The following is a 27,211-nucleotide window of genomic DNA, read 5'->3' as shown; positions in this document are numbered from 1 at the left end:
ATTTTCTAGAATACAATTTTTTAAAGAAAACATTTTGTATTTTTATTTCCAATACACATTTTTCCCCAGCATATTTTCTCCTGGTGTACCCAACGGTGTCCATATTCCTGAGATGAAAACTATGTGTAATGTTGTGAAGAGTATGAAACTTTAGCATGGTTATGCATTCAACCATTCTCTTGTACATTTGGTCAGCCTACAAAGTTTTATCTTAATTTTGATAGCCTTTCTTAATTTCTTATCCAACCTATCTTCAGAAACCACTTATAGATATTTGTTTCTCTATCTGGTTATCAAACCTTTGTTGATTGATTAAACTGGGAAAACATCAAAAGAAATTTAATCACTTGTCTCTAGTGCCATAATTATGTACCATAATTGCAATTTGTCCTGCCTCTTGCAGCTCCATTTGTTTATTATTTATTTAGCAAACCTATTTACTGATCTCATTCGTCTTTGGGATTCCTTAGCATTATTTCATTATTGTTAATGCAGATCTTGAAGCAGTGGTACCTGTTTTTCTATTTATTTATTACATTTATACGTCCACTTCAGAGGTGGGTTCTTACTAGTTCAGCCTGGTTTGGCCGAACCGGTAGCGGTTTGGCGGCCTGGGTCACTGGAACCAGCAGCGACCCAGACCTGCTACGCCCCCAAATTGGTTCTCCTACGGGGCGCCATTTTGATTTTCACAATTGCAATTGCACAAATGTTTTTTTTTCTTTTTTAATGTTCTGCGCATGCACAGACCTATTTTTGTGCAAATAAGCATGTGCAACCCATCCCTGGTCCACTTGTACTTTTTGGGTACAATGCCTGCAAAGTGTCAGGCTACTTAAGTGAATAGTAGGAAGGTGTTGTGGTTGCAATCATGTAAGTTCTGAAGGTCATCTTCCAAATAACTTCTGAAGTATACTGTTAAACGCAAAAGAGCAGTTCCACATGTGATTTATTATAAATGCTAATTTATTGCTAAAAGTCTATCAAGTAATCTTCTCAACTAATGGTTGGCACATGCTCGGAGTTAGAGGAGGATCAATGGTACTCAAGGTGGATTGGACATACTTCTGTTGTGGCTTTGTAGGGATTCTTGACAGACCGCCTACTGCCAATTACCTCCACTAGACCAATACGATCGCATCGATTAGGCCTCCTCCGAATTCCATCATCCAGCCAGTGCAGACTGGCAACTACCCGGAGGAGAGCCTTCTCGGTGGCTGCTCTGACCCTCTGGAATGAACTCCCCGTGGAGATTCGGACCCTCACCACCCTCCAGTCCTTCCGCGGCGCTTTAAAGATCTGGCTGTCCCGGCTGGCCTGGGGTTAAGATTCTAACCCCACCTGAATTGTGTGACTCTTGTGTTTTCTTTTAATATGTGTATTGTTTCATGTTGGAAAATTGTTTGTCCTCCCCCCCCCCTTTTTGAACTGTGAGCCGCCCTGAGTCCCCCCAGGGAAAAGGGCGGCATACAAATAAAGGGAAATGAAAATGAAATGAAATTCTTGGCTGATCCCCCTTTTCACACCAACCCAGATTCTTTCTTCTACATATGCACATCCCTAGAATTGGACATCTTAAGTCTTCCACAAGTTTACAGCATTAATTTTATATCTTGGATCTTGGCATTGCCTGTTTTTGAAGGCATCTCTCACCATACCAAACCTGATATGGCTCTTGCAATTACAGAAATTGTGCCAAATGCAGAATGTTAATTGGTAAAATTATTGAGAATGCTCAAGGGAATGATTAAGGATTAAGCTAGGAATAAACTAGGAAGGTAAATGACATCTGCTGGATCTTTTTTAAACATCCACATATTGATCACACTTTGCATACAACGATTTTAGCATAAGGTAGATGTTCAATAGTCTATATAATGTAAATTATATACTAAAAGTTAATATCGATAAAAGTCTACTTAGAAGACCAACTCAACATAACCCAAGCCAGTGACAAAGTGGAAATCTTGATCAGACATCTGAAAATTGCAGAAATTGATAGAAAACCAGAAATTGAATTCAATGTAGGAAGCCTACATTGTTAGAAAGTCCAGAAATGACTTGATTTTTCTGCTCCAGTGGTGGCTCTGGGTGGGAGTTTTTTAACTCCTTATTTTAACTTGTTTCTGTAAGCCGCCCGGAGTCCTACGGGATTGGGCGGCATATAAATTTATTAAAAGTTAAAGTTAAAAAGTTAAGGATAGCAATCTCCTTAAAGGAGCAGAACTGCAACATAGGGATGTACTTAGCCTCATGCCTATTTTGAGTCTATGGGTAATGTCTATGAGTAATGTAATGAATAGTAGGCAGGGTGAAATTCAGCAGGTTCTGACAGGTTCTGGAGAACCGGTAGCGGACATTTTGAGTAGTTTGGAGAACCGGCAAATACCACCTCTGGCTGGCCCCAGAGTGGGTTGGGAATGGAAATTTTGCAGTATCCTTCCCTTGCCACGCCCACCAAGCTACGCCCACAGAACCTGTAGTAAAAAAAAGGAATTTCACCACTGGTAATAGATAATAAGTCTATTGGTAATGGCTATTAGCCTCTTGTCGACTTTGGGTCTATTGGTAATGGAGGTTTTACTCAGCTCTAGCTAGTACACCAATCACAGCCTTACTCAGAGAAAGTGGTTCTGGTACCAGAACCTGCAAGCCTATCAACTCTTCTACAAATGGTTGCAAAGTTATTTTACACAAAACTGCTGTTGAAGCTACAGTTAGTACAAAATACAACAGTCCACTTGCTGGTGGGTGAGAACTGCTTTTGCACATAAAAACTGTGCAAAAATAAAACCTTGCACATAAAAACTGTGGTTTCTAACTATATGCTTGAAAATTGAAAATGTGATATATTTTACTAGAAAACTCTATATGGCTGAAGACCCAGATCCCTGGAGTCCCATCAATGTTAGGAAGAACTGCCAGTCCGGTATGTACATAATTTAATGTACTGTATAGGGTTATCGCTTCTCGGCCTTTTGGCTAAGATCAAGTGTGTAGTACTGTATAGGATTGACTAAAGGGCAACATAAATACTGCATTCAGTTTTGGTCGCCACAATGTAAAAAAGATACAGAGAATCTAGAAAGAATCCAGAGAAGAGCAATAAAGATTATTAGGGGATTAGAGGCTAAAACACATGAAGAAGCATTGCAGGAATTGGGTATGTCTAGTTTAATGAATCGAAGGACTAGGGGAGAATAGCTCAGGGGCTGCCACAAAGAAGAGGGAGTCAAACTATTCTCCAAAGCACCTGAGGGCAGGAGAAGAAGCAATGGGTGGAAACTAATCAAAGAGAGAAGCAACTTAGAACTGAGGAGAAATTTCCTGACAGAACAATTAATCAATGGAAGTTGTGAATGTTCCAACACTGGAAGTTTTTAAGAAGATGTTGGATAACTATTTGTCTGAAATGGTATAGGGTTTCCTGTCTAGGGAGGGGGTTGAACTAGACGACCTCCAAGATCCCTTCCAACTCTGTTATTCTATTCTAAATGTTTAAATAAATAATTAAAAATATAAAATAAAAATAAACCATATGTAGGGTTACTGACAGTTCCCCTGCTATGTTAGCTTCGGGGAAGAGTTAGAAATAAGTTTCTTTTGAGTCGTAGCGCTACTATCTGGAATAAATTTTCTGTAAGAGATTAGTATCACTTCTCTCTTCATGAGATTTACGAAGCCTTGAAAACAGTCTTGTGTGGAAGAACTTTAAAGGTTAAAATAATAATTCAGGAATTTTAATAATATTTTATTTTAATAATTTGCTATATTTTTTATCGAATGCTTTTATTGTGTTACTATCTCTTATAAACTGCCAGGACTCCTAAGGGATTAAGGCAATATAGAAACAAAACAAATTAACAAATAAAGGTCAAAACCTGAACAGCAGATCTATGAATGGATTACCCTTCAAATTATTTATCTGAGATATAATGTTCCAGATCTAAAAAAAGATTCCTTCTTCCACAACAAATGATGAAGGCGAATTTCATATTATTAACCTGTAGTTAAAAAAAATAAAATAAAATGCACTTTACTTTATATAGATGGTCTTTAATTCATGTCTTTCTATTAGACAAAGAAATGAAATTCTAAAAAAAAAAAATCTAAAGCAGAATTGAATCTTCATGATCAAACTGGACATAATAAATAGTGGAAGCAGGAGGAATGAACCGATTAAGCTTGTTATGGTTGGAGGAAAAAAATAGTTGATTTTGCAGTGAATAAGAACTAATCAGGGGTGGGCTGCTATGGATTTGCCTGGGTTCGGGGGGAATCCTTACCTAACGTTATGGCGGGTTGAATGAACCTCCAAATCCCACCCCTGGCTGGCCCCTCTCACCCCTCCCAGGAGTCTCCATGCAGCCCATTTTGGATGCAAGGTACATGCAGGGCCCGCGCAGAGGCTCAGGGGGCGGCGGGGGGGGGGAATGGGCCTCCTGGAAGTTCCGGAAGGCCAGAAACGGGCCTGTGTCTGGCCTCCTGTCAGCCTCTGCTTTGCTGATGCTTCGGCTGCCATTGAAATGGGGAGGGGGGGCATGGTATTTGGGAGGGGAATACTGATTGTGCTGGAGGAAGATTCTGGAGTTTCTGCTGCCTGTCTTACTGCGCATGCGGAGGAGGTTTCCCGCCAAGGCCAACGGCACCGACATTCCATCTTGGTGATGCCTTTCGAAGTTATCTCACACCTGACACTTGGGAGAATTATGATTGGACTGTAACTGGGATGCCAAGGGGTGGGGAATGGGTTATTCTATATATCATTTCCTTTCGCGCCTAAATAATCAGTCTTCGCTTTGCTACGCTTCTAATCATTTATAATTAGTAAAAGTACACTTGATTTCTATCAATGGAGTCTCGTGGTTTTCTTTCCTAATTATTCAATGGAGGAGTGCTGACACCTCCGGAGTGCCTCTGGAGCCTGGGGGAAGCATTTTTTGCCCTCCCAGAGGCACGAGGAAGCCTCATGGGCTTTTTCCTGGGGAAGGCAAAAATGCCCCCCCTCCGTGGTGCAGGAGGACGATTAGGCCATGGCCACCATGGCCACGCCCACCTAGCAACTGGGCAGAGACCCTGTTGCTGAAATTTTTGAAGCCCACCCCTAGAAATGATCCGACTTTCATAGTCTGAACCAACGTTCAAACTGGAATAACCTTCTTAAAAAGGCAGACAAAAATTAGCGCCATTGGGAACAGTTTGCACAAAAGTGAACATTAGGGAAAATGGTGCTTTGTGCAAGGATACGTACATTGACAGTTGTGTCAGTTGGTGGAAATTCATTGATTAGAAAAAAGACAGGTACGTAAATGAATAAATTAAGATAGTTTTATAACTGAATCTTTTAAAACAACAATGGAATAGATTTTAGCTAAAAAAAACAGAATATAGGTAGTCCTTGACGTATGACTTCAACTGAGCCCAACGTTTCCATTGTTAAGCAAGACGGTTGTTAAGTGAGTTTTGCCCCATTTGATGACCTTTTCTTGCCGCAATGGCTGAGTGAGCCACTCAGCCGTTGTTGCGTTGGTAACACAATTTGTAAAGTGAATTTGGCTTCCCCGTGAACTTTGCTTGTCAGAAAGTCGCGAAAGGTGATCATGTGACCCTGGGGAACTGCAACCTCATAAACACAACACTGTTGCCATACGTCTGGATTTGGATCGCATGGCCATGGGGATGCTTCAATGGCCATCAGTATGAAAAATGGTCATAGGCTACTTATTTCAGTGCCGTTGTAACTTCAAACCGCCACTAAACAAAAGGTTGTAAGTCAAGGACCACTGTACACAGACTTGGAATCAAAATAGGTGGCTCAGCTCCGTTGCTAAAACATGTTAGCTACCTGTAGGTTGGGGCAGGATTTCCTCTTGCTTGACAACTGAGAGACACTTTCTTCTCCTCTGAATCCATGGGGAAGATCACAGGGTCAGGTTCTTGAATAAACATCGGCCCATAATCGACACCCTCTAGGAAGACAAAAAGGAAGATCTCCTTCAGAGATTACTACTGAAAGTACTTGCTCAGAGCTATGAATTGTGAGGCTTGTTCAGCATCAACTTTTGGGATCTACTTCAGAAAACAATTCATTCTCTTCCCAATCATCAAATGATATAAATATACACGTATGTAGAGTCATCAAATACTCAGGATGTCCTTTAGATTAGGTTTGATCAGTATGCTGCCTACATCTGCCAAGATGTAGTATGGCTCTAGTAGCACCACACACCAGGGGTGGGTTCTGGATTCTTCTACTGCTGGTTCAATCAGGGACGTGCTTCACATGCGTGTGTGCTTGATGCGTGCGATGCACACATGTGCTTTAGGTAAAAAAAATATCTGCATGCACAGAAGCAAAAACCAAGATGGCAGCTTCTATGGGGCTGCCCATAGAATCGGTTCGGGGGCATGGCTGGCCAAGTTACTACCTACTCGCCAGAACCAGTCTGAACTTGTGGGAATCCATCTCTGCCACAAACATACACATTTTAGTCATTGATGTAATATGCCTCCCAGACTAACCTATATTTGTGCTGAATGGCTATATACTTAGACTTTGACTAAGAATAACTTTATTATTACTTTGAATGTGCATTAATCGGCATACATTAAAATGAAATTTCATTGCATGCAGCTCTCAAAGGATCACCACCTCCAATATACACTACATGAACATGACAAAATAAATAAATCAATACAAAATTATGTGTATACCCACATATATTATATTACACAGACAAAAACACAATCTAGTTCGGATGCATATATGTAAAGTAAAGTTAAACGTTCCCCTTGCACATAAGAGCTAGTTGTTCCTGACCCTAGGGGTTGTGCTCATCTCAATTTCAATGCCAAAGAGCCGGCACTGTCTGAAGACATCTCCATGGTCATGTGGCCGGCATGACTAAATGCCAAAGATACACGGAACACTGTTACCTTCCCACCAAAGATGGTTCTTATTTTTTTCCTTGCATTTTTACCTGCTTTCGAACTGGTAGGTTGGTAGAAGCTGGGACAAGTAATGGGAGTTCACTCCATTACGTGGCACTAGGGATTCAAACCGCCAAATTGCCAATCTTTCTGATTAGCAAGCTCAGCATCTTAGCCACTGAGCCACCGTGTCCCCTCTTGTAGAGGGTTGTCCCCTCTTGTAGCCGAGGTGGCGCAGTGGTTAAATGCAGCACTGCAGACTACTTCAGCTGACTGCAGTTCTGCAGTTCGGCTGTTCAAATCTCACCGGCTCAGGGTTAACTCAGCCTTCCATCCTTCCGAGGTGGGTAAAATGAGGACCCGGATTGTTATTGGGGGCAATATGCTGACTGTAAACCGCTTAAAGAGGGCTGAAAGCCCTATGAAGCGGTATATAAGTCTAACTGCTATTGCTATTGCTATTGCTATTGTATACATGTAGCTGGTGAGAAAAATGAATCTTGTGAGTTTACCAGATAGATCGCATAAGGAATAAAGCTTAAAGAATCTGGAACTCCTGCTATAGATACTTTGAAACCTCTTCACAGAGGGGAGCCACAGAAACAGACCATAAAGTGTGTGTGTGGAGTCTCTAACAATGCTTTGAACTCTAAGCACATAGCACACACAAGCTTATGTAAATTTCTTCAACAATTAAATGGAAGCTTCTGGCCATCTAAATTCAAGATGGTGCCTCAACTCAGAACGCCGAGTCATTCAATCTTGATGCCTCAAACTGAAGTGGAAAAGGAGGCACTTCAACATGATTGAAAGCCCCTTGAACAGAAATGATTTTTAGCATCCAAGCTGATCTTGAGTGAGCCAATCCTACCCAAAATTTGAAAGAAAAGGACTTATTAGATTGCCTTCAAAAAGCTACTTCCAACAAAACGTCATGGAACGGATTTTATTAATTTCAAAGATCACAGTGGGAAAATGTACAGGATCCATTTCAGAAGTTATCAATCCTTTCCCCACACCCCTCGGACTTCAGATTTAATTTTCTATCAAGGTTCGCGTTTTCAGAGTCCAGTTATTAAGAGGACTTCAACAGCCATTTACTCAGGGTTTTCAAAATCAATCACAGCCAATTTTCAAAGAGGAAATAAGTACTTGAATTACTTATTAAGCCAAACCACCCTGTTAATCCAAATGTGTGCCTGGCCATATTATTCATCATTTATCTCTTTAACTAAGCCTACCATCCATTCTAAGTGAAATATGGATTTCCCATAAACCAAGGAAAGCTACACTGTATAAAATACAGGACTGGGGATACTGAAGCGGAATGACATTGCTGTTTGAGTAAGATAGAATTATATGTATAAACAGGTTGAGTTCTGTTCTGACCCAGGCTTCCTTATAAAGCAGAACCCCTTTTATTTACACGACTGTGAATTCCTTTCATTCACAGTCAGCAAGGCTTAGCAAATAGACTTTCAGAGGAATGTTTATCCACACGAACCTTATCTCATTTGGAGAGCTGCCAAATAACTAGTTTCCAAATGCAGGGCACGGCAAAACTTGGCAGAGTCTCTTATAGTCACAAGGAGAACTTTCCACTCTTGAAACGACTGAATGAACGAATTGTTTCCTGTAAAAGTCCACTTCCCCTTCGTTCCTCTTTTGTTTCCTATGGGAGGAGCCAATCACCTCCAAAGTGTGGATTTACTCTTAAGTCAACCCTGCTTTCTTAGTTGTTCTTGTTTTCTGGCAGCTCTGTGCATGTTCACACTGGGAACAGGCTCCACTGTTCTTCCGCCTCACTGCTATCTAGCTTCCTCTCTGCCTCTGATGCCTGAGCTTTCCTCAGCCCTCAGGACTGGCCTATGTTCCTCCCCAACCTCCTCATTGTCTGACTCTGCGGCCAGCTTTGCTGGCCGCTGGTGGGTCACAACAAGCTCTATCGTACATATCAAATGACTATGCCGTTTAAATTAGCACTTTGCAGGGAAAAAAAGATTGTCTTCTATTCTTTCCCTCCTCTTTGAGTTGAAAAAGAATATGCTTTCATGATGCACTTCAAATGTATTTGAAAGAAAACATGATTGGTGAGTGTCTTTTGCTTATTTAACTAAGAAATGGGCAGAAGTTGAATATCTGCATCTTTCATTGTATATGCATTTCTCTAGTGCTCTTAGGAGTATTCATGTAGGGGGTTACAAAAAACATGATAATGGCCCTGCCAATTCTAAATTTGTGGCATATATTTTGGTGGCATGAAAATGTCTATGGAGATTCTCAGTCATCCAGGTCACGGTTGTCCCAAAGGTGCTTATTCAAGAGGAAACTGGACTTTCTGTTTTTCTTTGAAGATATTTTGCTTCTCATCTAAAAAGCTTCTTCAGCTATTCAGAACTTCTTTAATGTGAAGCAAAACATCTTCAGAGAAAGAACAGAAAGTCCAGTTGCCTCTTGGAAAAGCACGACTGGGACATGATTGCATGGAACTTTGATAATGAAAGAAGTATTTGCAGGAAGAGTCAAAAAAGCCAATATGGCATCTAGAACAGTGATGGGTTCCTACCAGCTTGGACTGGTTTGGCCAAACCGGTAGTAGCTTGACGGCTTGGGTCGCTGGAACCGGCAGTGACTCAGGCCTGCCACACCCTGAAATGGTTCTGCCGACGGCGCTGTAGGAGCTGCCATCTTGTTTTTGGCTTCTGTGCGTGTGCAGAAGCATTTTTATAGTGCTGTGCATGTACACGGAGCGCACATTAAGCACACATGCATAAGGCTGCATCCCTTAGTGAACCTGCAGTAGCGGTTGCTGGAACCCACCACTGATCTAGAACCATACAGTCAAAGACCTTTCTCCTTTTTTACTTGTATTGAATGTGCAATAGCAACCATATTGACTTTTGACACTCCTACGGACACCCTTGTCTATGAGGAAGGTTGAACTATAAGAAAGACTAACTCGAGGTAACCAGCCAGTATCAATTAACCAATATATGCAATATAGGACAGCAACTTTTTGTTTGCTGGTGAAAATGTCACCCTGTTGTGGCCCATCGGCTGCTAGCCCCTCCAGCAGCCGAATCAGAGGAGGAGGCGGCATGGGAGTCAGGACATCAAGACAACCTGAGAGCTCCGAGGGGGAAGGAGGAATGGAGCTGGCAAAGACACACAGAGAGAGGGGAGCCATCCATCAGCCCTCAAATGGAGAGTCAACAGCCCCCAGGTCTGGAGGTGACTAATGAGGAAGAGGAGGAATATCTGGGTCCAGTGGCTGATGTGCGGATGCACAGAAGGCAGAGGAGAGGAGAGCAATGGAAATCTATGGGCTGATCCTTGGGAAGGAAGAGCCACCCCTTCTAACAAAGTCCCACCCTCGCTCTGGGGATAAAAGGCAGGGGGCGGAGATGTATAGACATGGCAAACAACTATTCATCTTTGGACCAAATGGACTTGTTAGCCTGCCTTGAGAGAGAAATTTTTTGACGGGGCTACTGGCTTTCCTAATGAAGGAATTTTGAGTTCACGTCCGTGGGCTTGTCGTGTTTGGGGAGCTGGGTCAGAACACATCCATTGATTTTCTGCTTGTCATGATCCAGCCAGAAGAAAAAGAAATTAAAAATGTTAGCTTCCTGGAAATTAGTTAAAGGATTTGTAGCATTTACATGAACACTGCTCTTCATAAATAAATGACAGGATAATTTGCTTTGTGTATTTCAGTTCCTAATCCCCATGATTGAATGCTCTTAAACAAACCAATGGTTTTCATCTGCTAATTTGAAAGCTTTTTGCACACACAAAAAGACACTTTGGTGCCTAAACATTGGCATGATGTGGTCCTTCTCAATAGACATAATGATTCCGATCAATCCTTGTCAATTTGGTTTCTCAGAGGAGCACAAAAGGGATTCCTAGCAAATCACATATGTGACTATTGGCAATCTATCTCTGGGAGATTTATTTGAACACATCTGTGGATATTTATTTTTCATTGCATTTCTACACCACCCAACTTCAAAAGATCAGAGTAGTTTGTGGTAGATAAAGACAGCACTGCCAGCAGAATATATAACCATGCCAAAGAAACAACAACAAGGAACTAGAAAGCATTACATCATTTTAAAAAAATTGCTGACATTTTAGTTGGCAAAGATTTTCAGAAATAAATGCCACTGTGTTCATTGTTAGAGACTAGAGCGGTAGAGACTGTAACCTCAACTTTCTTTTCAGACCTGAAAAGAATCAAATATCTGAAACGTGCCTGGAATCCTACAGATATCACAACAGGATTTACAGATTACACTAAACCGTGGATGGCTGTGTACAGCAGCCTTAGACCTTTGAATGTTGCGTTGTAAAATATGGTTTTGCAGATCACCATTTCTGACTCTTAAAGGGTCTTTAGGACTACAGACTTTCAATTGTCTTCTGTTTCTGTGCTTGTGGAGAAACTGGTAAGATGCATTACTGTATTTTTCGGAGTATAAGACACACCGGAGTATAAGACGCACCAAGATTTTGAAGAGGCAAATTAAAAAATAAAGTTTTTGCACTCTGCAGACCTCCCAAAAATGGCCCAATTTTCACAAAAATGGACCTGTTTTTTGTAAAAGAAAAAAAAAAGGCATGCATAGCCTTTAGGAGACTTATAGATTATACAGCTCCTGAGGGCTGAGGCAAAATTGAGCAAAAAAATGACCTGTTTTTCGCTCATTTCTACCCTCCTCAGTCCCCAGGGGCACTATGGAAACCTCCTAAAGGCTATGCATGGTGAAGGGATGGGGTTTCAGGAGGCAAAAAATGCTGTAATCAGTGTATAAGATGCACCCAGATTGTCACCCTCTTTTCTGAGGGAAAAAGGTGCATCTTATATTCTGAAAAATATGGTAAGTATATTTTTTACTTATTTTTTACTTTTTTAGATAACGGTAAAGCCAAGATGTGGAGCTTTTGACACTTTCCAAGCCCTGGCTGTAGTTCACAGCCAAGTTTCTAAAGCCTTATGAAAGAGCTGGGGCCATTCTAATGTCTGAATGAATCCACAAACAGGATCTATAGCAGAGATAGCCCATCTTCTTGTTCCCCTCAGTTGGCTCTTTCTAGCTAATGGAATCTGCAGCATGTCAAATTTGCTGGATTGCTGCATTGAATTAGATGGTCCCTAAGGTAGCCCGGTCCCTGAATATATACATATTTATTACATTTTTTACTGATAAATAAATGAAACGAGACTAGTATTGATCTATTTTGAGCTATTTAACTCTGACCAGCTAGCCATACCGTTGCTGGAATTTGAACCTGGGCTGTTTTTACATATTAGGCAGTTGTATTAACCTCTAAGCCACAAGCTCTCCTCCCATATCAGCGGAGCCAGGAGAGTAATTAAGAGGGTTTTTTTTTCTTCTGTCAAAGTACCTGGTGTGGCTAAATAGGAAACAGTATGCTCCCTCCAATATTTGGGGATACCAGGTGCTTTGACAAAAGAAAAAAAGCACATAAATACATAAATACATACATAAACACACACACACATACACACACACACACACACACACACACAAACAAACAAACACATACATACACCAGGGGTGGGTTCCTGCCAGTTCTAACCTCTTCTATAGAAGAGGTTCCACAAATCTACAGAGCCATTTAGATCCGGTTCCAGCTCTCTCTCCCCCCCGCTTCCGCATATCATCAAGATGAAGAGCGAGAGGAGGAATTCTGGGAGTTGAAGTCTACAAGTCTTAAAGATTTCAAGTTTGAACACCCCTGGGTTTTTTTTCCTAAAGGATTAGGGGTGCAAAGGTCTTGTAACTTGACAGCTTTAAGACTTGCGTGCTTCAAATGCCAGAGTTTCTGAGCCAACATTTTGGTTGCTAAGCAAGAGCGTTGTTAAGTGGGTTTCACCACATTTTACAAGTTGGCCAGGCCCACCCAGTCACATGGCTGGCAAGCCACTCCTACCTGATCACATGGCTGGCAAGCCACTCTCACTGGGTCACATGGCCAGCAAGCCACTCCCACAAAGCAGGCCACACCTACAGAAGAGGTTCTAAAAAATTTTGAAACCGAACACTGATACACACACAGACACACACACAGACACACACACACAGACACACACATACACACACAAACACAGTTATGTGTAACTGAATGGAGTTGAGTGTTTATTGGCCGGATGCCTTTCCTATCACCAATGCAGAGTCTGCAGCTGTTATTTACTCATTGTGCCAGAGAGAGAGATATACCTGCCACTACTCAAGATTGAACTCACAGCCTCCTGACTGTGAGGCGAGATCTCCACTTCTAGGCCACTGCACTTCTCAAAACTGATATTATATGTGTATGATTTAATTAGTGAATTATATAATAGTTATTAATTATTGTTAATAACAATTAATTATCTAATATAATAGAATTATATAATATAATTATAATATATAATTATTAATTAGCCACACATTTTCCTAGAGAAAGAATCAGAGTAGATTATTATTATTATTCACACAGGTAGTAGCCATATTACTATTTCATCTCATTGTTGATCTAGAGGTCCTTAAAGCTGTGCCTGGCATTTTGAAACACTAACAAAGGAAACAGGTAAAGCAGGATTGATAACCAATCAGGAAGAGGAACAAAAGCTCAGCAAAAAAAAAAAAAAAAAAAAAAAAGCATGGTTGGATGGTTCAGTGCTGAGAGCTGCAGAATCCATAGTTCTAAATTCCCAAAGGTCAAAATTCTCTAAGCTGACTCCAGACCAGTGGTGGGTTTCAAAATTTTTTAGAACCTCTTCTGTAGTTGTGGCCTGCTTTGTGGGAGTGGCTTGCCGGCCATGTGACTGGGTGGGAGTGGCTTGCTGGCCATGTGACTGGGTGGGTATGGCCAATTTGTAAAATGTGAAACGCACTTAACAACACTCTTGCTTAGCAACCAAAATTTTGGCTCAGAAACTCTGGCATTTGAAGCACGCAAGTCTTAAAGCTGTCAAGTTACAAGACCCTTGCACCCCTAACCCTTTAGGAAAAAAACCCCCGGGGTGTTTAAACTTGACAGCTTTAAGACTTGTGGACTTCAACTTGATGATGTGCGGATGGGCAGGAGGAGGGAGCTGGAACCGGTTCTAAACGGCACTGTAGATTTGTGGAACCTCTTCTATAGAAGAGGTTAGAACTGGCAGGAACCCACCCCTGCTCCAGACCAAGTTGTGTTTTTTAACTTTAGTCATAATTCGTAAGCAAGAACATAAAACGGGAGGAGAAATTAATAGGTTATAACGAATCATGGCAAGGATGTTGATACATAATAAATCAATGACTTTCCTTAACAAAGACAGATCTATTGAGAAATAAATGCAGACAAGCATATGTTATCACTTAATACCATTAATTTCCCAGGGGCAACATTACTTTTCGCCTGCTTTTCATCAAGATTTCAGTAACACCTGTCAATTGTCAGCCTCCTCCCGTTCTGAACTTCAGCAAGTTTCTTACAAATTCTAAATTGCCATGCATGTTACTGAGCAGTAGCAGTATGTCTCAACCTTGACAGCTTAAAGATATGTGAATTTTGATTCCCAGAACTTCATGGCCAACACACTGGCCAAGGAATTCTGGGAATTGAAATCCACATATTTTCAAGTTGCCAAGGTGGACAGACACTGAGTTTGCATTATGCAAATTTGATTGATATCAATGCCTCCTCCCCATGTATTCCATTAACATTTCAAGTATTCACATACAGTTTTAGCAAATTATTAAGCCCTCCCATGCAAAATGAATTGAGGCCTTTGAACTAGGGTGCTGGAGAAGACTCCTGCAAGTCCCTTGGACTATAAGACCATCAAACCAGTCAGTCCTAGAGTAGATCAACCCTGACTGCTCTTTAGAAGGCCAGATCCTGAAGTTGAAACTCCAATGCTTTGGTCACCTAATGAGAAGGAAGGACTCACTGGAGAAGAACCTAATGCTGGGAAAGATGGAGGGCAAAAGAAGAAGGGGATGACCAAGAATGAGGTGGCTGGATAGAGTCACCGAAGCAGTAAGTGTGAGCTCAAATGGACTCCAGAGAATAGCCGAGGACAGGAAGTCCTGGAGGAATGTTGTCCATGGGGTCGTGATGGGTCAGACATGACTTCACAACTAACAATGACAACAACTGCAAAATGTGGAATTTAATCACTCTGAAGTGTATGTTTCCTACACAGATTTGTGCCTATTTTGGTACCCAGTTTGCCTGCAATATCTACAACTTATTCTTTTCATATAAAAATTAAACATATCCATTTAAAATATGTGAGTTTCCCTAATGTTTCCAAATAGTCTTAAAAGCCTTAATAAACAATATTTTGTATTAATTTATTCACATGTATCTTGATTTTTTTTGCATGATTTCATTAACTGCTTTTATCTCATACAGTACATGTAGAGTACACACGCGCGCGCGCACACACACACACACACAAAGATAGATAGATAGAGATAGAGATAGATAGATAGATAGATAGATAGATAGATAGATAGATAGATAGATAGATAGATAGATAGATGGATACATATAGAGAGTTACATGTTTAATTTTTTTGTAGTTACAGAAACTGCAAGTTGTGTGAATGACTTAAGACCTCTTTGCATTGTGTGGATTTCTCTCATTTTTTGTACTTGTCCAGTTTTATTAATTTTGGCATCGTTTATTCCTTTATTCTGATTGTTTTATACTCGTTTCCTGGTCCTTAGAAGCTTCTTATTGTGATCTGTCCAAGTCCATTAAGAGTTGAGTGGTATTTAAGTAAATAAATAAAGTGTGTACACACATACACACACACACAATACATACAATATATATATGTAGTATTTGTGCTGATAAATAAATAAAGGGAGACTAGTATAGATCTATTTCAAGCTATTTAGCTCTCATCAGCTAGCCATACCCATACATACATACATACATACATACATACATACATACATACATACGTATATGTATATGTATATGTATATGTATATGTATTGTATATGTATAGAGATACATATACATATACATATACATATACATATACATATACATATACATATACATATACATATACATATACATATACATATACATATACATATACATATACATATACATATACATATACATATACATATACATATACATATACATATACATATACATATACATATACATATACATATACATATACATATACATATATATATATAAAACAACATCCGCAGTCTGGAATGTTCTTTCTTTTGAAATTCATTAGGAACTCACATCGACCACTGATGATCTTCAATGGATGAACTGTTTGTTTTGTTTTTCCTTTCCTTTCCCTTCTTGCTTTTTAAAGTATAAGTGTCTTTACTGTAAGGTAAAGGTAAAGGTTCCCCTTGCACATATGTGCTAGTCATTCCCAACTGTGGGGGGCAGTGCTCATCTCCGTTTCTAAGCCGAAGAGCCAACACTGTCCAAAGACATCTCCGTGGTCATGTGGCCAGCATGACTAAATGCCAAAGGTGCATGGAATGCTGCTACCTTCCCACCAAATGTGGTTCCTATTTTTCTACTTGCATTTTTATGTGCTTTCAAACTGCTAGGTTGGCAGAAGCTGGGACAAGTAACGGGAGCTCACTCGGTTATGCAGCGCTAGGGATTCAAACCGCCGAACTGCTGACCATTCTGATCGACAAGCTCAGTATGTTAGCCACTGAGCCACCATGTCCCTTTACTGTATAAAACACACACACACACACACACACACACACACACATATGTAATGTATTGTTTTATTCTGCAGTTTTATTCTTTATTCAAAACACCGTGAACTGCTTTGTTGTAACTGAACAGGAAGCTGGATATAAATATTCAAAAGTAATAAATAAAACATTCATGTAAAAAAAGTCCCAATATATTGCAATATGATTTTCTTTTTTTAAAACTGGAAATCTGTTTTAATACAACTGTTCAACTTATCACATTTTCTTGGCCTTGCAGAGAATATACTACAGCCTGGTTCCCCCCTCCCACCGCCCCAAAGGTGGCAATTCTACTATGTACCGAAAGGGCCTTGTTGGTGTTAACAGAGAATTGGATTGACAGCTCAACGCTGTTGATTTAAATGGACTAGTCTAAGTATGCTGAAGCCTGAACTAAATGTGATTCAGTTTCGGAGCCTGCTGAGAGAAAATTGAGGTAATCAGTTCTGCTACCTCTCTTGGCAACTGGTTGTTTGAACTGCTTTTACTGTTAGGTTTTTCTTGAAGCTCCGATGGATTCCCACCCCCTTCATGTAACTTAAAAATCCTAAAGATGAAACTCAAATACTTTGGCCACCTAATGAGAAGGAAGGACTCATTGGAGAAGAGCCTAATACTGGGAAAGACTGAGGGCAAAAGAAGAAGGTGACAACGGAGAATAAGGTGGCTGGATGGAGTTACCGAAGCAGTAGGCGTGAGCTTAAATGGACTCCAGAGGATGTTAGAGGATGGGAAGGCCTGGAGGAATGTTGTCCATGGGGTCGCGATGGGTTGAACACAACTTTGCAACTAACAACCACAACAACACTTTAAAAGTATTATTTTGTGTTCTGCATTCTGGAACAGGAGAGAAAACTGTGGGTCTTTTTGTTGTAGGTGACATCTTTCAGGTAAATCATAAGACGGTGATATCTCATCCCTACTCAATCTCCTTTGCTCACATATCCAGTGCCCTTCATCTGTATTAATGGGACATTTTTCTGGTCCCTGAATCATAACAATAGCGCTTAGACCTATATACCGCTTCACAGTGCTTTTCACAGCCCTCTCTAAGCGGTTTACAGAGTCAGCATATTGCCCCCAACAATCCTCATTTTACCGACCTTGGAAGGATGGAAGGTTGAGTCAACCTTGAGCTTGGTAAGATTTGATCTGCTGAATTGCAGACAGCCGGCAGTCAGCAGAAGTAGCCTGCAGTACTGCACTCTAACCATTGCACCACCGTCGCTCTTCCTTGTGGCCCTTCTCTGAATCTCTGCCAGTTTGCTTCTGATCCTTTTAAAGCATGATTCCCACAACTGAATACAGTCCTTGAGATTGGCTGCTTTAATAGAAAGTGAAGCGTTATGATAGTTCCCCAAAGCAGTTATTATTCATTAATCTGGACATCATTTTTCACTTTGGTATTCATTCTTTGACTATTTGCTTCCAATTTACAATTGCTATGTACCAACTTCAGATTATGAGTGTTCATGGTTTTTCAATTAACCTTCATTACTGTGGAAACAGACATTCTGAATTTATTTCTGAATCTATTTTTGCAAATTTCAGGCTAGTGTACAAAGACAGCAAATCCAATTAAATTAACAATCAGATCTTCTTCTCCTTCTTCTTCTCCTTCTTCTTCTTCTTCTTCTTCTTCTTCTTCTTCTTCTTCTTCTTCTTCTTCTCCTCCTCCTCCTCCTCCTCCTCTTCATTTTCTTTTTTTTCTCCTTCCTACCTTCCTCCTTCCTTCCTCTTCCTTCTTCCTTCTTCCTTCTCTAGGATTTTAGCTAAGACACATTTATTTGCCATTGGCATTGGACAAGAGCAATAGTGCCTTTTGATTTAAGACTGAGAACATGAAGCTTGCATCAGTTTTGCCAAAGCTCAGTAAAGGGGACCAAAGTATTTCAATGTTACACTGTAGTTGCAAATGCTTGAGCATTGTGTGTTTTCATGCTCCTATCATCCTTGTTGGTGAAAATAGGTGTAACGGAAAGCTGAAAGATACTCTACTAGCTCGAACCTGGGGAAATCTGTTTCTATATTTCATAGAGTAAGATAACAAAATATTTGATTGCACACAGTAGAACAGACGATAAAACACTCTTTTGATGCAGTGTTGTGGGCTTTTCTGTCATCAGTGGTTTTTACTTGATGAAAAGGACTTAAGCAAGGGCCAAGGGTCATGTACTCCAAGTCCAACAAGGGAGAAAAGATAGACGAGGAGATGTTGCTCTCTAAACTACAAGACTGGAACTGATAGTTTTAAAAAACCTGATAGTTTTAAGCTTGATAGAAGCCTTGGAACTAATACCTTTAAAAGTCATGGCTTTACACTCATGAGGGGTTAGGCTTCCTAGATAAATGTCTCTTCGCTTGTCACAGAGTTCAGCACTAGAGATGCCAGATCAGGGATGCAAAAACCAGGCAACCCCAATTCGTCAGTGAAGAGACAATATTTACTTTAGAAAAAAATAAAACCATAAACTGTAGGTGTGTTTATGGGTTTTGAAATAAAATACTACTACTACTAAATGCTAAACATCTGAATAATTTATTCTACTGTATAGGTTTTCCACACATTTGCTGTTGTTGTTAGTTGCGAAGTTGTGTCTGACCATGAACAACACTCCTCCAGGTCTTCCTGTCCTCTACAGGAAGGACTTAAATGGACTCTTAAATGGACTCTGTCTGGAGTCCATTTAAGCTCACGCCTACTGCTTCGGTGACTCCATCTCCACCTCATTCTCTACTGTCTCCTTCTTCTTTTGCCCTCAATCTTTCCCAGCATTAGGCTCTTCTCCAGTGAGTCCTTCCTTCTCATTAGATGGCCAAAGTATTTGAGTTTCATCTTCAGGATCTGGCCTTCTAAAGAGCAGTCAGGGTTGATCTCCTCTACGACTGACCAGTTTGATGGCCTTGTAGTCCAAGGGACTCTCAGGAGTCTTCTCCCTCCAGTTTGGTGCCGATCCACAAAGGACTTCTTGACAGCAGTTTGCCAGCTGGGTTTTCGCGTAGCTCGACGGCTGTTTTCTCAGCTGTTCTCGCCATGATGCTTCTGACTTCTCCTGCTCTCAGCCTTTCTTATGGTCCAACTTTCACAGCCATCCATTGCAACTGGGAAAACCAGAGCCTGGACTATACACCCTTTTGTTGGCAGGGTGATGCCTCTGGTTTTTAGTATGCTGTCTAGATTTGCCATAGCTTTCCTCCTCAGGAGCAAGCATCTTTTAATTTCTAGGCTGCAATCCCCATCTGCAGTGATCTTGTAGCCCAGGAAAATAAAATCTCTCATTACATCCATTTCTTCCCCATCTATTTGCCAGGAATTGAGAGGGCCTGATGCCATGATCTTAGTTTTCACACATACACACGCACAAATAATGTACACATACACACACACAGAGAGACACACAAACCATTTCCTCCTTGGAAAACATTTACAAAATATAATTGATGCTAAAATATATTTTGGTAAATAGAGCTTCACAGCTGTAAGTTTCAATACATGGCTAATATTATGGAGTCAGCTATAAAAATATTGGGGCAATAGGAACAGAACTAGTTTAGTTTTCTAGGGCCCACTATATTGATTTTCAAAGGTGGAGATATAGCCATCTTTGTATGGCTGTAGTATTATCATTATCCTTCTCATGTTCTCGACTACCCCCTCTTATTATATTTTACATATCATATAATGCCGGTATATAAATAATAACAAATTATACATATATAAGGTATAATTATATCTTATGATTATTGCTCTGTTGCTTTGCATGTACATTGAAAGCTTCTGCACCAAAGACAAATTCCTTATGTGTCTAATCACACTTTGCCAATAAAGAATTCTGCTCTGCTATTCTCTGCTTTGCTCTGCTCTGTAATAAGGACAGTAATGCAATTTTACTTCAAGTCTACCTTGCCAGGGTTACCTTCATATGGTTCCGATAAAAGGACCATAGGAAACACATTGCAAGGGCTTATTTTAAGATTTATGAAAACATGGCAGAGGGTGGAAGTGGTTTGCTGAAGTTGGGTGGGAAGGTGCAAAAACATCAAACATTTCTGAACACCGTCACAATCTCAGATCTCTTCAGTGGGATGGATGGAGAAAGCGGGGGTGGGGGGTGGGGGGTGAGGTGGGGAATCAAACATACCCTCCTGTTTGAAGGCCTCTGAGAATGGCTCGGGGTTTGTTGGTGGGTGATAGGGCTGCGATGACCCATGCCAATCTGGAGAGGAGATGCTTCCCATGGCAGGGTAACTTGGTCGTTGCCTGTTCTTTGAGTTAATGGCAGAGGAGGAGTAAGATGAACTGACAGATCTGAGTCTTAAAAGAGCAGCGTATGTGGCATGGATTCCTGGAATAGCTGCAGAGCATTCTGGGTAGGTTGGAAACAAAAAGAAAGAAAGAAAAATGCAATTCGAACTGAAGATAAGAATAAAGAATACTAAACCTTTCATGGATCCAGCTTCTTAGGCAACGCAAATGGGTCTTCCCCATCAGGATATGCATACCTTTCATAACCAGAACCTCTAGGAAGGTTCTAGGGTAGAAATGGGATTCTGATATTTGCTGGAAAGAGGGGCCCAGGTGAACAGTTCAGTGTGTACCCTCCATCTGCTCTGGGGAGGACAGAGAAAGAAACTGGGGTCTTAGCATCCTTCTCTTGTGTCAGTATTGATTTGAAATGTATACAGGTAGTCCTCAATTTAGGATTGTATTGGAGCTCACCCATCATTGGTTGTAAAGTCATAATGTTAAGTTTTAACTGACCTGCCAAAACTACTAGATCAGGGATATCAAACTGGATTTCTTCGAGGGCCGGATCAGCATTGTATTTCTCCCCCACCAGTTGGGGTGAGACGGGATAGATGCCTCCTGCAGCACCCTGCCAGGCAAAATGGGATGTGGGGTGCCACATGCAGCCCCCCCCCATGACCTGTTTTTGTAGCTGTAACTAACATGGCTAAGATCAGGGGTAAAATTCAGCAGGTTCTGACAGGTTCTGTAGAACCGGTAGCGGAAACTTTGAGTAGTTTGGAGAAGTGGCAAATACCACTTCTGGCTGGCCCCAGGAGTGGGGACGGAATAGGGATTTAGCAGTACCCTTCCCCCAGGAATGGGGAGGGAATGGGGATTTTGCACTATCCTTCCCCAGGAGTGGGGAGGGAATGGGGATTTTGCAGTATCCTTCCCCCAGGAGTGGGGAGGGAATGGGGATTTTGCAGTATCCTTTCCCCAGGAGTGGGGAGGGAATGGGGATTTTGCACTATCCTTTCCCTAAGAGTGGGGAGGGAATGGGGATTTTTCAGTATCCTTCCCCAGGAGTGGGGAGGGAATGGGGATTTTGCACTATCCTTTCCCTAAGAGTGGGGAGGGAATGGGGATTTTGCAGTATCCTTCCCCCAGGAGTGGGGAGGGAATGGGGATTTTGCAGTATCCTTCCCCTAGGAGTGGGGAGGGAATGGGGATTTTGCAGTATCCTTCCCCTAGGAGTGGGGAGGGAATTGGGATTTTGCAGTATCCTTCCCCCAGGAGTGGGGAGGAAATAGAGATTTTGCAGTATCCTTCCCCCACCACTGACACCAAGCCATGCCCACAGAACTGGTAGTAAAAAAAATGAATTTCACCACTGCCTAAGATTCTCTAAAATCAAACATTGTGCAATAGTGGCAAATATCTGTAGTTTGGATGTCGGATGAGGGTGAAGCTTCATTTGCCAAGCTTGTGGGTTGGTTTCATTGCTTGGCTAGGTAACATCTTCAGTGGAGTTTGGGGGATGTCAGCGTTCTCCTGTTTATAAGGGCTTTAGGTGTGGGTGTGTCAAGTGAGGGTCTTGTGATGGGTCAGCTGTGAGTCATCAGTGAGTCTTGTGATGGTTCTTGTGATAAGGTTATACACTTAGGTCAGTGTCATTGAACTGTTTTATTAAGCTTTAGTATGCATGGTTTGGGTTGAGCGTCACATGCCTTTAAAACTGCAAAGATGCTTCCTTAGTGTGAGTTGATTTATTGAGCATTTTGTGTGCACTATGGGAATGTTCTTGTTTAGTGTTAACATTATGAATACAGTTAAGAAGCATCAGTCATTCTTGTTTGCTTGTTAATTTATTTTGATTTTGCAGCTGGCAGCTACTTCTATGTGGAAGCAACAAAGGAAGGCTAAAATGATTAGTTACTACCTTTGTCCTGTATTTTCTTCTCTGAACCACAGATAGCTTATTTATCAAAACTATAAAGACTTCTATTGATTCTTTCAACAGGGAAATGGGAAGGCTTTTTGATAATGGATTTTGATTTAGAGAGATTTTAGAGTGGATAACTGCAGGATTGGGGTCCCAATGTTTTCTTCAAGCATTTGTTTTAATGCTTTAAATTTATTTTACAAGCCACCCACTAAACCAAACTATCCACTTTTTTTTTAGTTTAAAACAACTCAATATTTTTATTTTTGTGTTATCACCATCATCTAAGCAATCCTCTTAACTGCCAATTTCTTGACTCTTATCCCTTTCTCACATCTTTGAAAACCGCTTTTGTTCGATAAACAGGAGACAAAATAACAGCAGATGAGGTTGCTTAAAGCCAACGCTTTTTCCTCCCTTAGGAATGAGCATTCCCAGAACTTCCATCACAAATAAAACTTTACGCTAATTAACTGGAAAGAAAAATCAACAGTTGGTGTTCCTAGAGTTCATTTTAAGGTTTAAGGTATGCTAAAAATGACAGAACTATCTCATCAGCAACAAAATTATTTTCATCATGATTAACTGCAGATCAAAATTGAAGAAATAAAGCAATTAAAGAGTTGGGTGCAAAACTTACAACATAGAAGGAAACATTACATGTATGAAAAACTGCACTGAAGAGAGAAAACTTGATGATGACTTTTTCTAAAAGCAGAGCAAATGATGATCAACTGCTCCTCCCTACATTCATTTCCATACATTAGAGCAGGGGTGTCAAACTCACGTCGTCACGGTGGCATCACGTGACATATCAGGAGTTTCCCCTCCTTCGCTAAACAGGGCGGGGCCAGCACGTGACACATCTGGCCCGCGGACCACGGGTTTTACACCCCCGCATTAGAGACTTGACAAATGAACTCTGCTAGTTGGGCTGCATTTAAAACCTTTCTCAAATTTATAGCATCAAGAATATATTGACCCTCAAAATAAGCATTTTACAAATTCCAAATTTAAAACTAACACCTTAACCTTAACTAACACCTTTTCTTTTTCTTTCTTTTTTCGTTTCTGTTATAATTTTGCACAAGTGAGGTTAAAACCAATTTCGTTGTATTTAAGTACAATGACAATAAAGATTATACTTACTTACTAATACTTACTTACTTCCTTAAATTGACCAATGTAATTGGTCAACAAGGACAAATATTTAAGATACATATGTTATCACATAGCAACCTTATTACTGTGTATCCATCATCTGGGGGTGGGGGGAAAGCAGTGAGAACAGGAACAACTTTCAGCTTCCAGTTGGCTTCCCTGTTGAGTTTCCTTGTGGGAAGCTGGCAAGGGAGCATCAAAAAGCTTGCTTCCTTCCTTCCTTCCTTCCTTCCTTCCTTCCTTCCTTCCTTCCTTCCTTCCTTCCTTCCTTCCTTTCTTTCTTCCTCTGAAGCAGCTGCATCTTCCCCAAATTTCATTCACTTGAGAATTATGGGTCCCAATTTTTTTTAACTTAGGCCATTTGAGGTATCCCATTTTTTGGTTCCAAAAATGGAGTACCTCATTTACTCTTTCTTTCAGTTAAAGGTCAAGACAAAGAGAGTTTTAGTAGTGCATAAAGACATAGCCAAATTTAACATTCTGAAGGCATAAAAATTATATTTGGTGATTTTCTGGTGGGGGGAAGAATTTAAGAATTTCAGGTTTGGTTCCCCCCTCCCTTTTCAATGTCATGAGTTGTGTGTGTGTGGGAGACAATCTGGAGACCTCTTGAGGCCCACTCATGCATTAGAAATAGTTCTTCAATACAAGGGCTCATTCAGCCTCCCCCCCCCAAAATGATATAAAAGGAGCTTTGATCTGCTATCTATATGAGTTTACCATTAAAAATAGAAATGCAGTCTCTTCTGCAGATCAAAAATAGCTTCTCCCTTAGCATTGGAACTGATATGGGAATATCAAAGTGAATCAAGAGTAACTACTTTTTTGAAACCCCAAATTTGGAACCTTATCCTTTTACGAGCGCCTATGTGATGACCATTCAGCCTTGAAATTACCTCCTATTTTTCTATACAGCTTTTATTTTCAGCTTTGTTTGCTTCCTGGCAAAATGAATTATTTAGTTTTGTAATGTAATATTGTTGGACCAAGAAAAAGACGAAAAAAAGAAAGAAAGTAATCCACGATGTTAAGCTAAAAATTAAAACGAAGCATGCAGCATCTAGTAGACCTAACAAAATTCTCTACCCAGCAATATAATGTGGTTTTCTTTATAATATTATCTTCCACTGTCTCCTGATAGCTTTCTTATCATATTTCGGCAAGATATACGCAGTTCTAGAATGCAGTGACAGTAGATTAGTAATAATTTTGACAAAATATATACTGTTCTAGAATGTAGTGACAGTAGATTTATAGTAATTTCTATTTGGGGTTGGAAACTAAGCAGACATTTTCTCCCAAATGAGCCTGTTTCATTTTCTCTTTGCATAATAACACTTTCAGGACAAAAATAGCCCATCCTCTGATTGTGCAACAAAGACTATATTGCGACTTTTATGCTGAGTTCAAAGAAGCTCATATTATTCCTCCAGAAAGTCAGAACAAGAATAAGAAGAGAGAGAGAAAATTTGGAATAGCAGGGAAACTGGGTGTAGGTTTGAACTGCAGAGTAATTTATATATATAAATGGCTGTGTGTGTATGTGTATGTTCCAGCATAACTCTGGAACGCCTCCAGCAATTTCCACCAAACTTGGTACGCAGATGACTTACTCTATGGAAACCAATAATGTGCTGGTAAGACACCCCTAATACCTCTTGGAGTGTGTGTTCTGTTACAATACAGCCTGTTATGCCTTAAAATGGCTTCTACTGAACTGCTCTAAAATGGCTTCTACTGTACAACACAGTGGAGTTTCCATGGTAACAGCTTCACAGTACTCCACAAGGGGGCTCCCTCTGGTAAGGGGAAAAATCCAACATTAGAAATTACGTTTAGTTCAGATATTTTCCACTTATGAATAAATAAATAAATACCACCAGGTTATCAGCTAGTTTATTGTATTCATTTATATTTCATGTTTCTAGATTGCCCTTCTCACTCAAGGAGGTACTTTGGGTGGTGTTATTTACATTAATACATTCTAAAAAAGAAGTGTTTTATCTCGCTTAACTTTTCTTAGACTTATTTTTTCTATTATAAAAAGTGGGCTTCCCCTAACTGCAAATATTTAAGTTTATTTCTCCCAACTGCAATTTTTAAAGTTTATTATATGTCATTACTCTGTCTTTTCTCATTATGCACGTGAAAAGGAATAGAAAAAAATACTTAAAAATCCACTTATAGAATACAAAAAAAAAAAAAAAGAATACAAAATAACAGACTGCCCATGTTGGAACAAATTCTTATTTTCCCCACTTCCAGAGTTTTATTATCAAATCTTCTCTTGCAAACAAGCTCTCATTCAGCTGTGGTCAAGGACACTGAACAACAAGGTCCTCCTTATTCACTAGGTCAATGCACAGCCCATCACAAGATTAAAATCCTGTAGGCCACTTTGGAAAACAGCTATTCACTTAACACCAACTCAGTTTAACCCCGAGAATGTCTGGAAAAAAGAATGGACCAAGGTCTTCTGACCTAAGCTTCCCAAGAGCATGGAGCAAACTCCTTGTCCTGACAAAAACCCTTTTATTAATTTACTGTGAATTCTGCTCATTGACATCCAGCAAAGTCTTTCAAGGGAGGATTTACAGTCACAGACCTTATCTGGCTTGGAGAGCTGCCAGGCCGATATCTGCAAAACTTGGCAAGGAGTCTGGGAGAGTCATGAACCAATTAAGCGAACTAATTGTCTCCTTCAAACTCCACTCCCCTTTCCCTCCTCTTTTAGTTCCTCTGGGAGGGACCATTCTTTGTCCATCTGTGGCCTTACTCCCAAGTTGACCCCTGTCCTTTAGCTGTTCCCTTCGTTTGACAATCTGCGCATGCGCACACTGGGAACAGGCTCCTGTTTGTCTGCCTCACTGATGTCTGACTCTGAAGGCAGCTGATAACTGGCATTTGGCTCTCGCCCCCTCTCTGCCTCCGACACAGAGCCCTCATCAGAGCCTTCCCCAGACTCCAGGACTGATCCATGTTCCTCCCCAACCTTCTAACTGTCTGAATGTGCTGCCAGCTCTGCTGGCTGCTGGCAGGTCACAACACAAGGTACCATTCTTGTGGCTTGAAAAACAAGTTCAAAGCTATCTAAAACTATCTACAATCAATTTAAAACAGAAAAACAGAATTTATCTTACACTAGCTCAATGCAGCCGTTTTAAATAGCTCCCCATTTTTAAACTT

General features: G+C 40.6%; 1 protein-coding gene across 1 annotated transcript in view; it reads right to left on the bottom strand.

Annotated features, from left to right (window-relative positions):
- The window catches only part of CNTN5 (contactin 5), a 624,505-nt gene that overhangs the window by 266,353 nt on the left and 330,941 nt on the right, over window positions 1-27,211 (bottom strand). The window contains exons 4-5 of the mRNA XM_087721123.1: window positions 20,834-21,058; window positions 5,846-5,969 (exon numbers count right to left, since the gene is read on the bottom strand). Of these exons, the coding sequence (XP_087577249.1) occupies window positions 5,846-5,969; window positions 20,834-21,058 (349 nt within the window). The remainder of the gene's footprint in view (window positions 1-5,845; window positions 5,970-20,833; window positions 21,059-27,211) is intronic.

Source organism: Thamnophis sirtalis, unplaced genomic scaffold (genome assembly GCF_051295495.1).
Source record: "Thamnophis sirtalis isolate CommonGarterSnake01/CBP01778 unplaced genomic scaffold, rThaSir2_p1.2 scaffold_8, whole genome shotgun sequence".
Classification (NCBI taxonomy): Eukaryota; Metazoa; Chordata; class Lepidosauria; order Squamata; family Natricidae; genus Thamnophis; species Thamnophis sirtalis.
The sequence above is the reverse complement of the archived record's forward strand: the minus strand, read 5'-3'. Positions and strand labels throughout refer to the sequence as shown.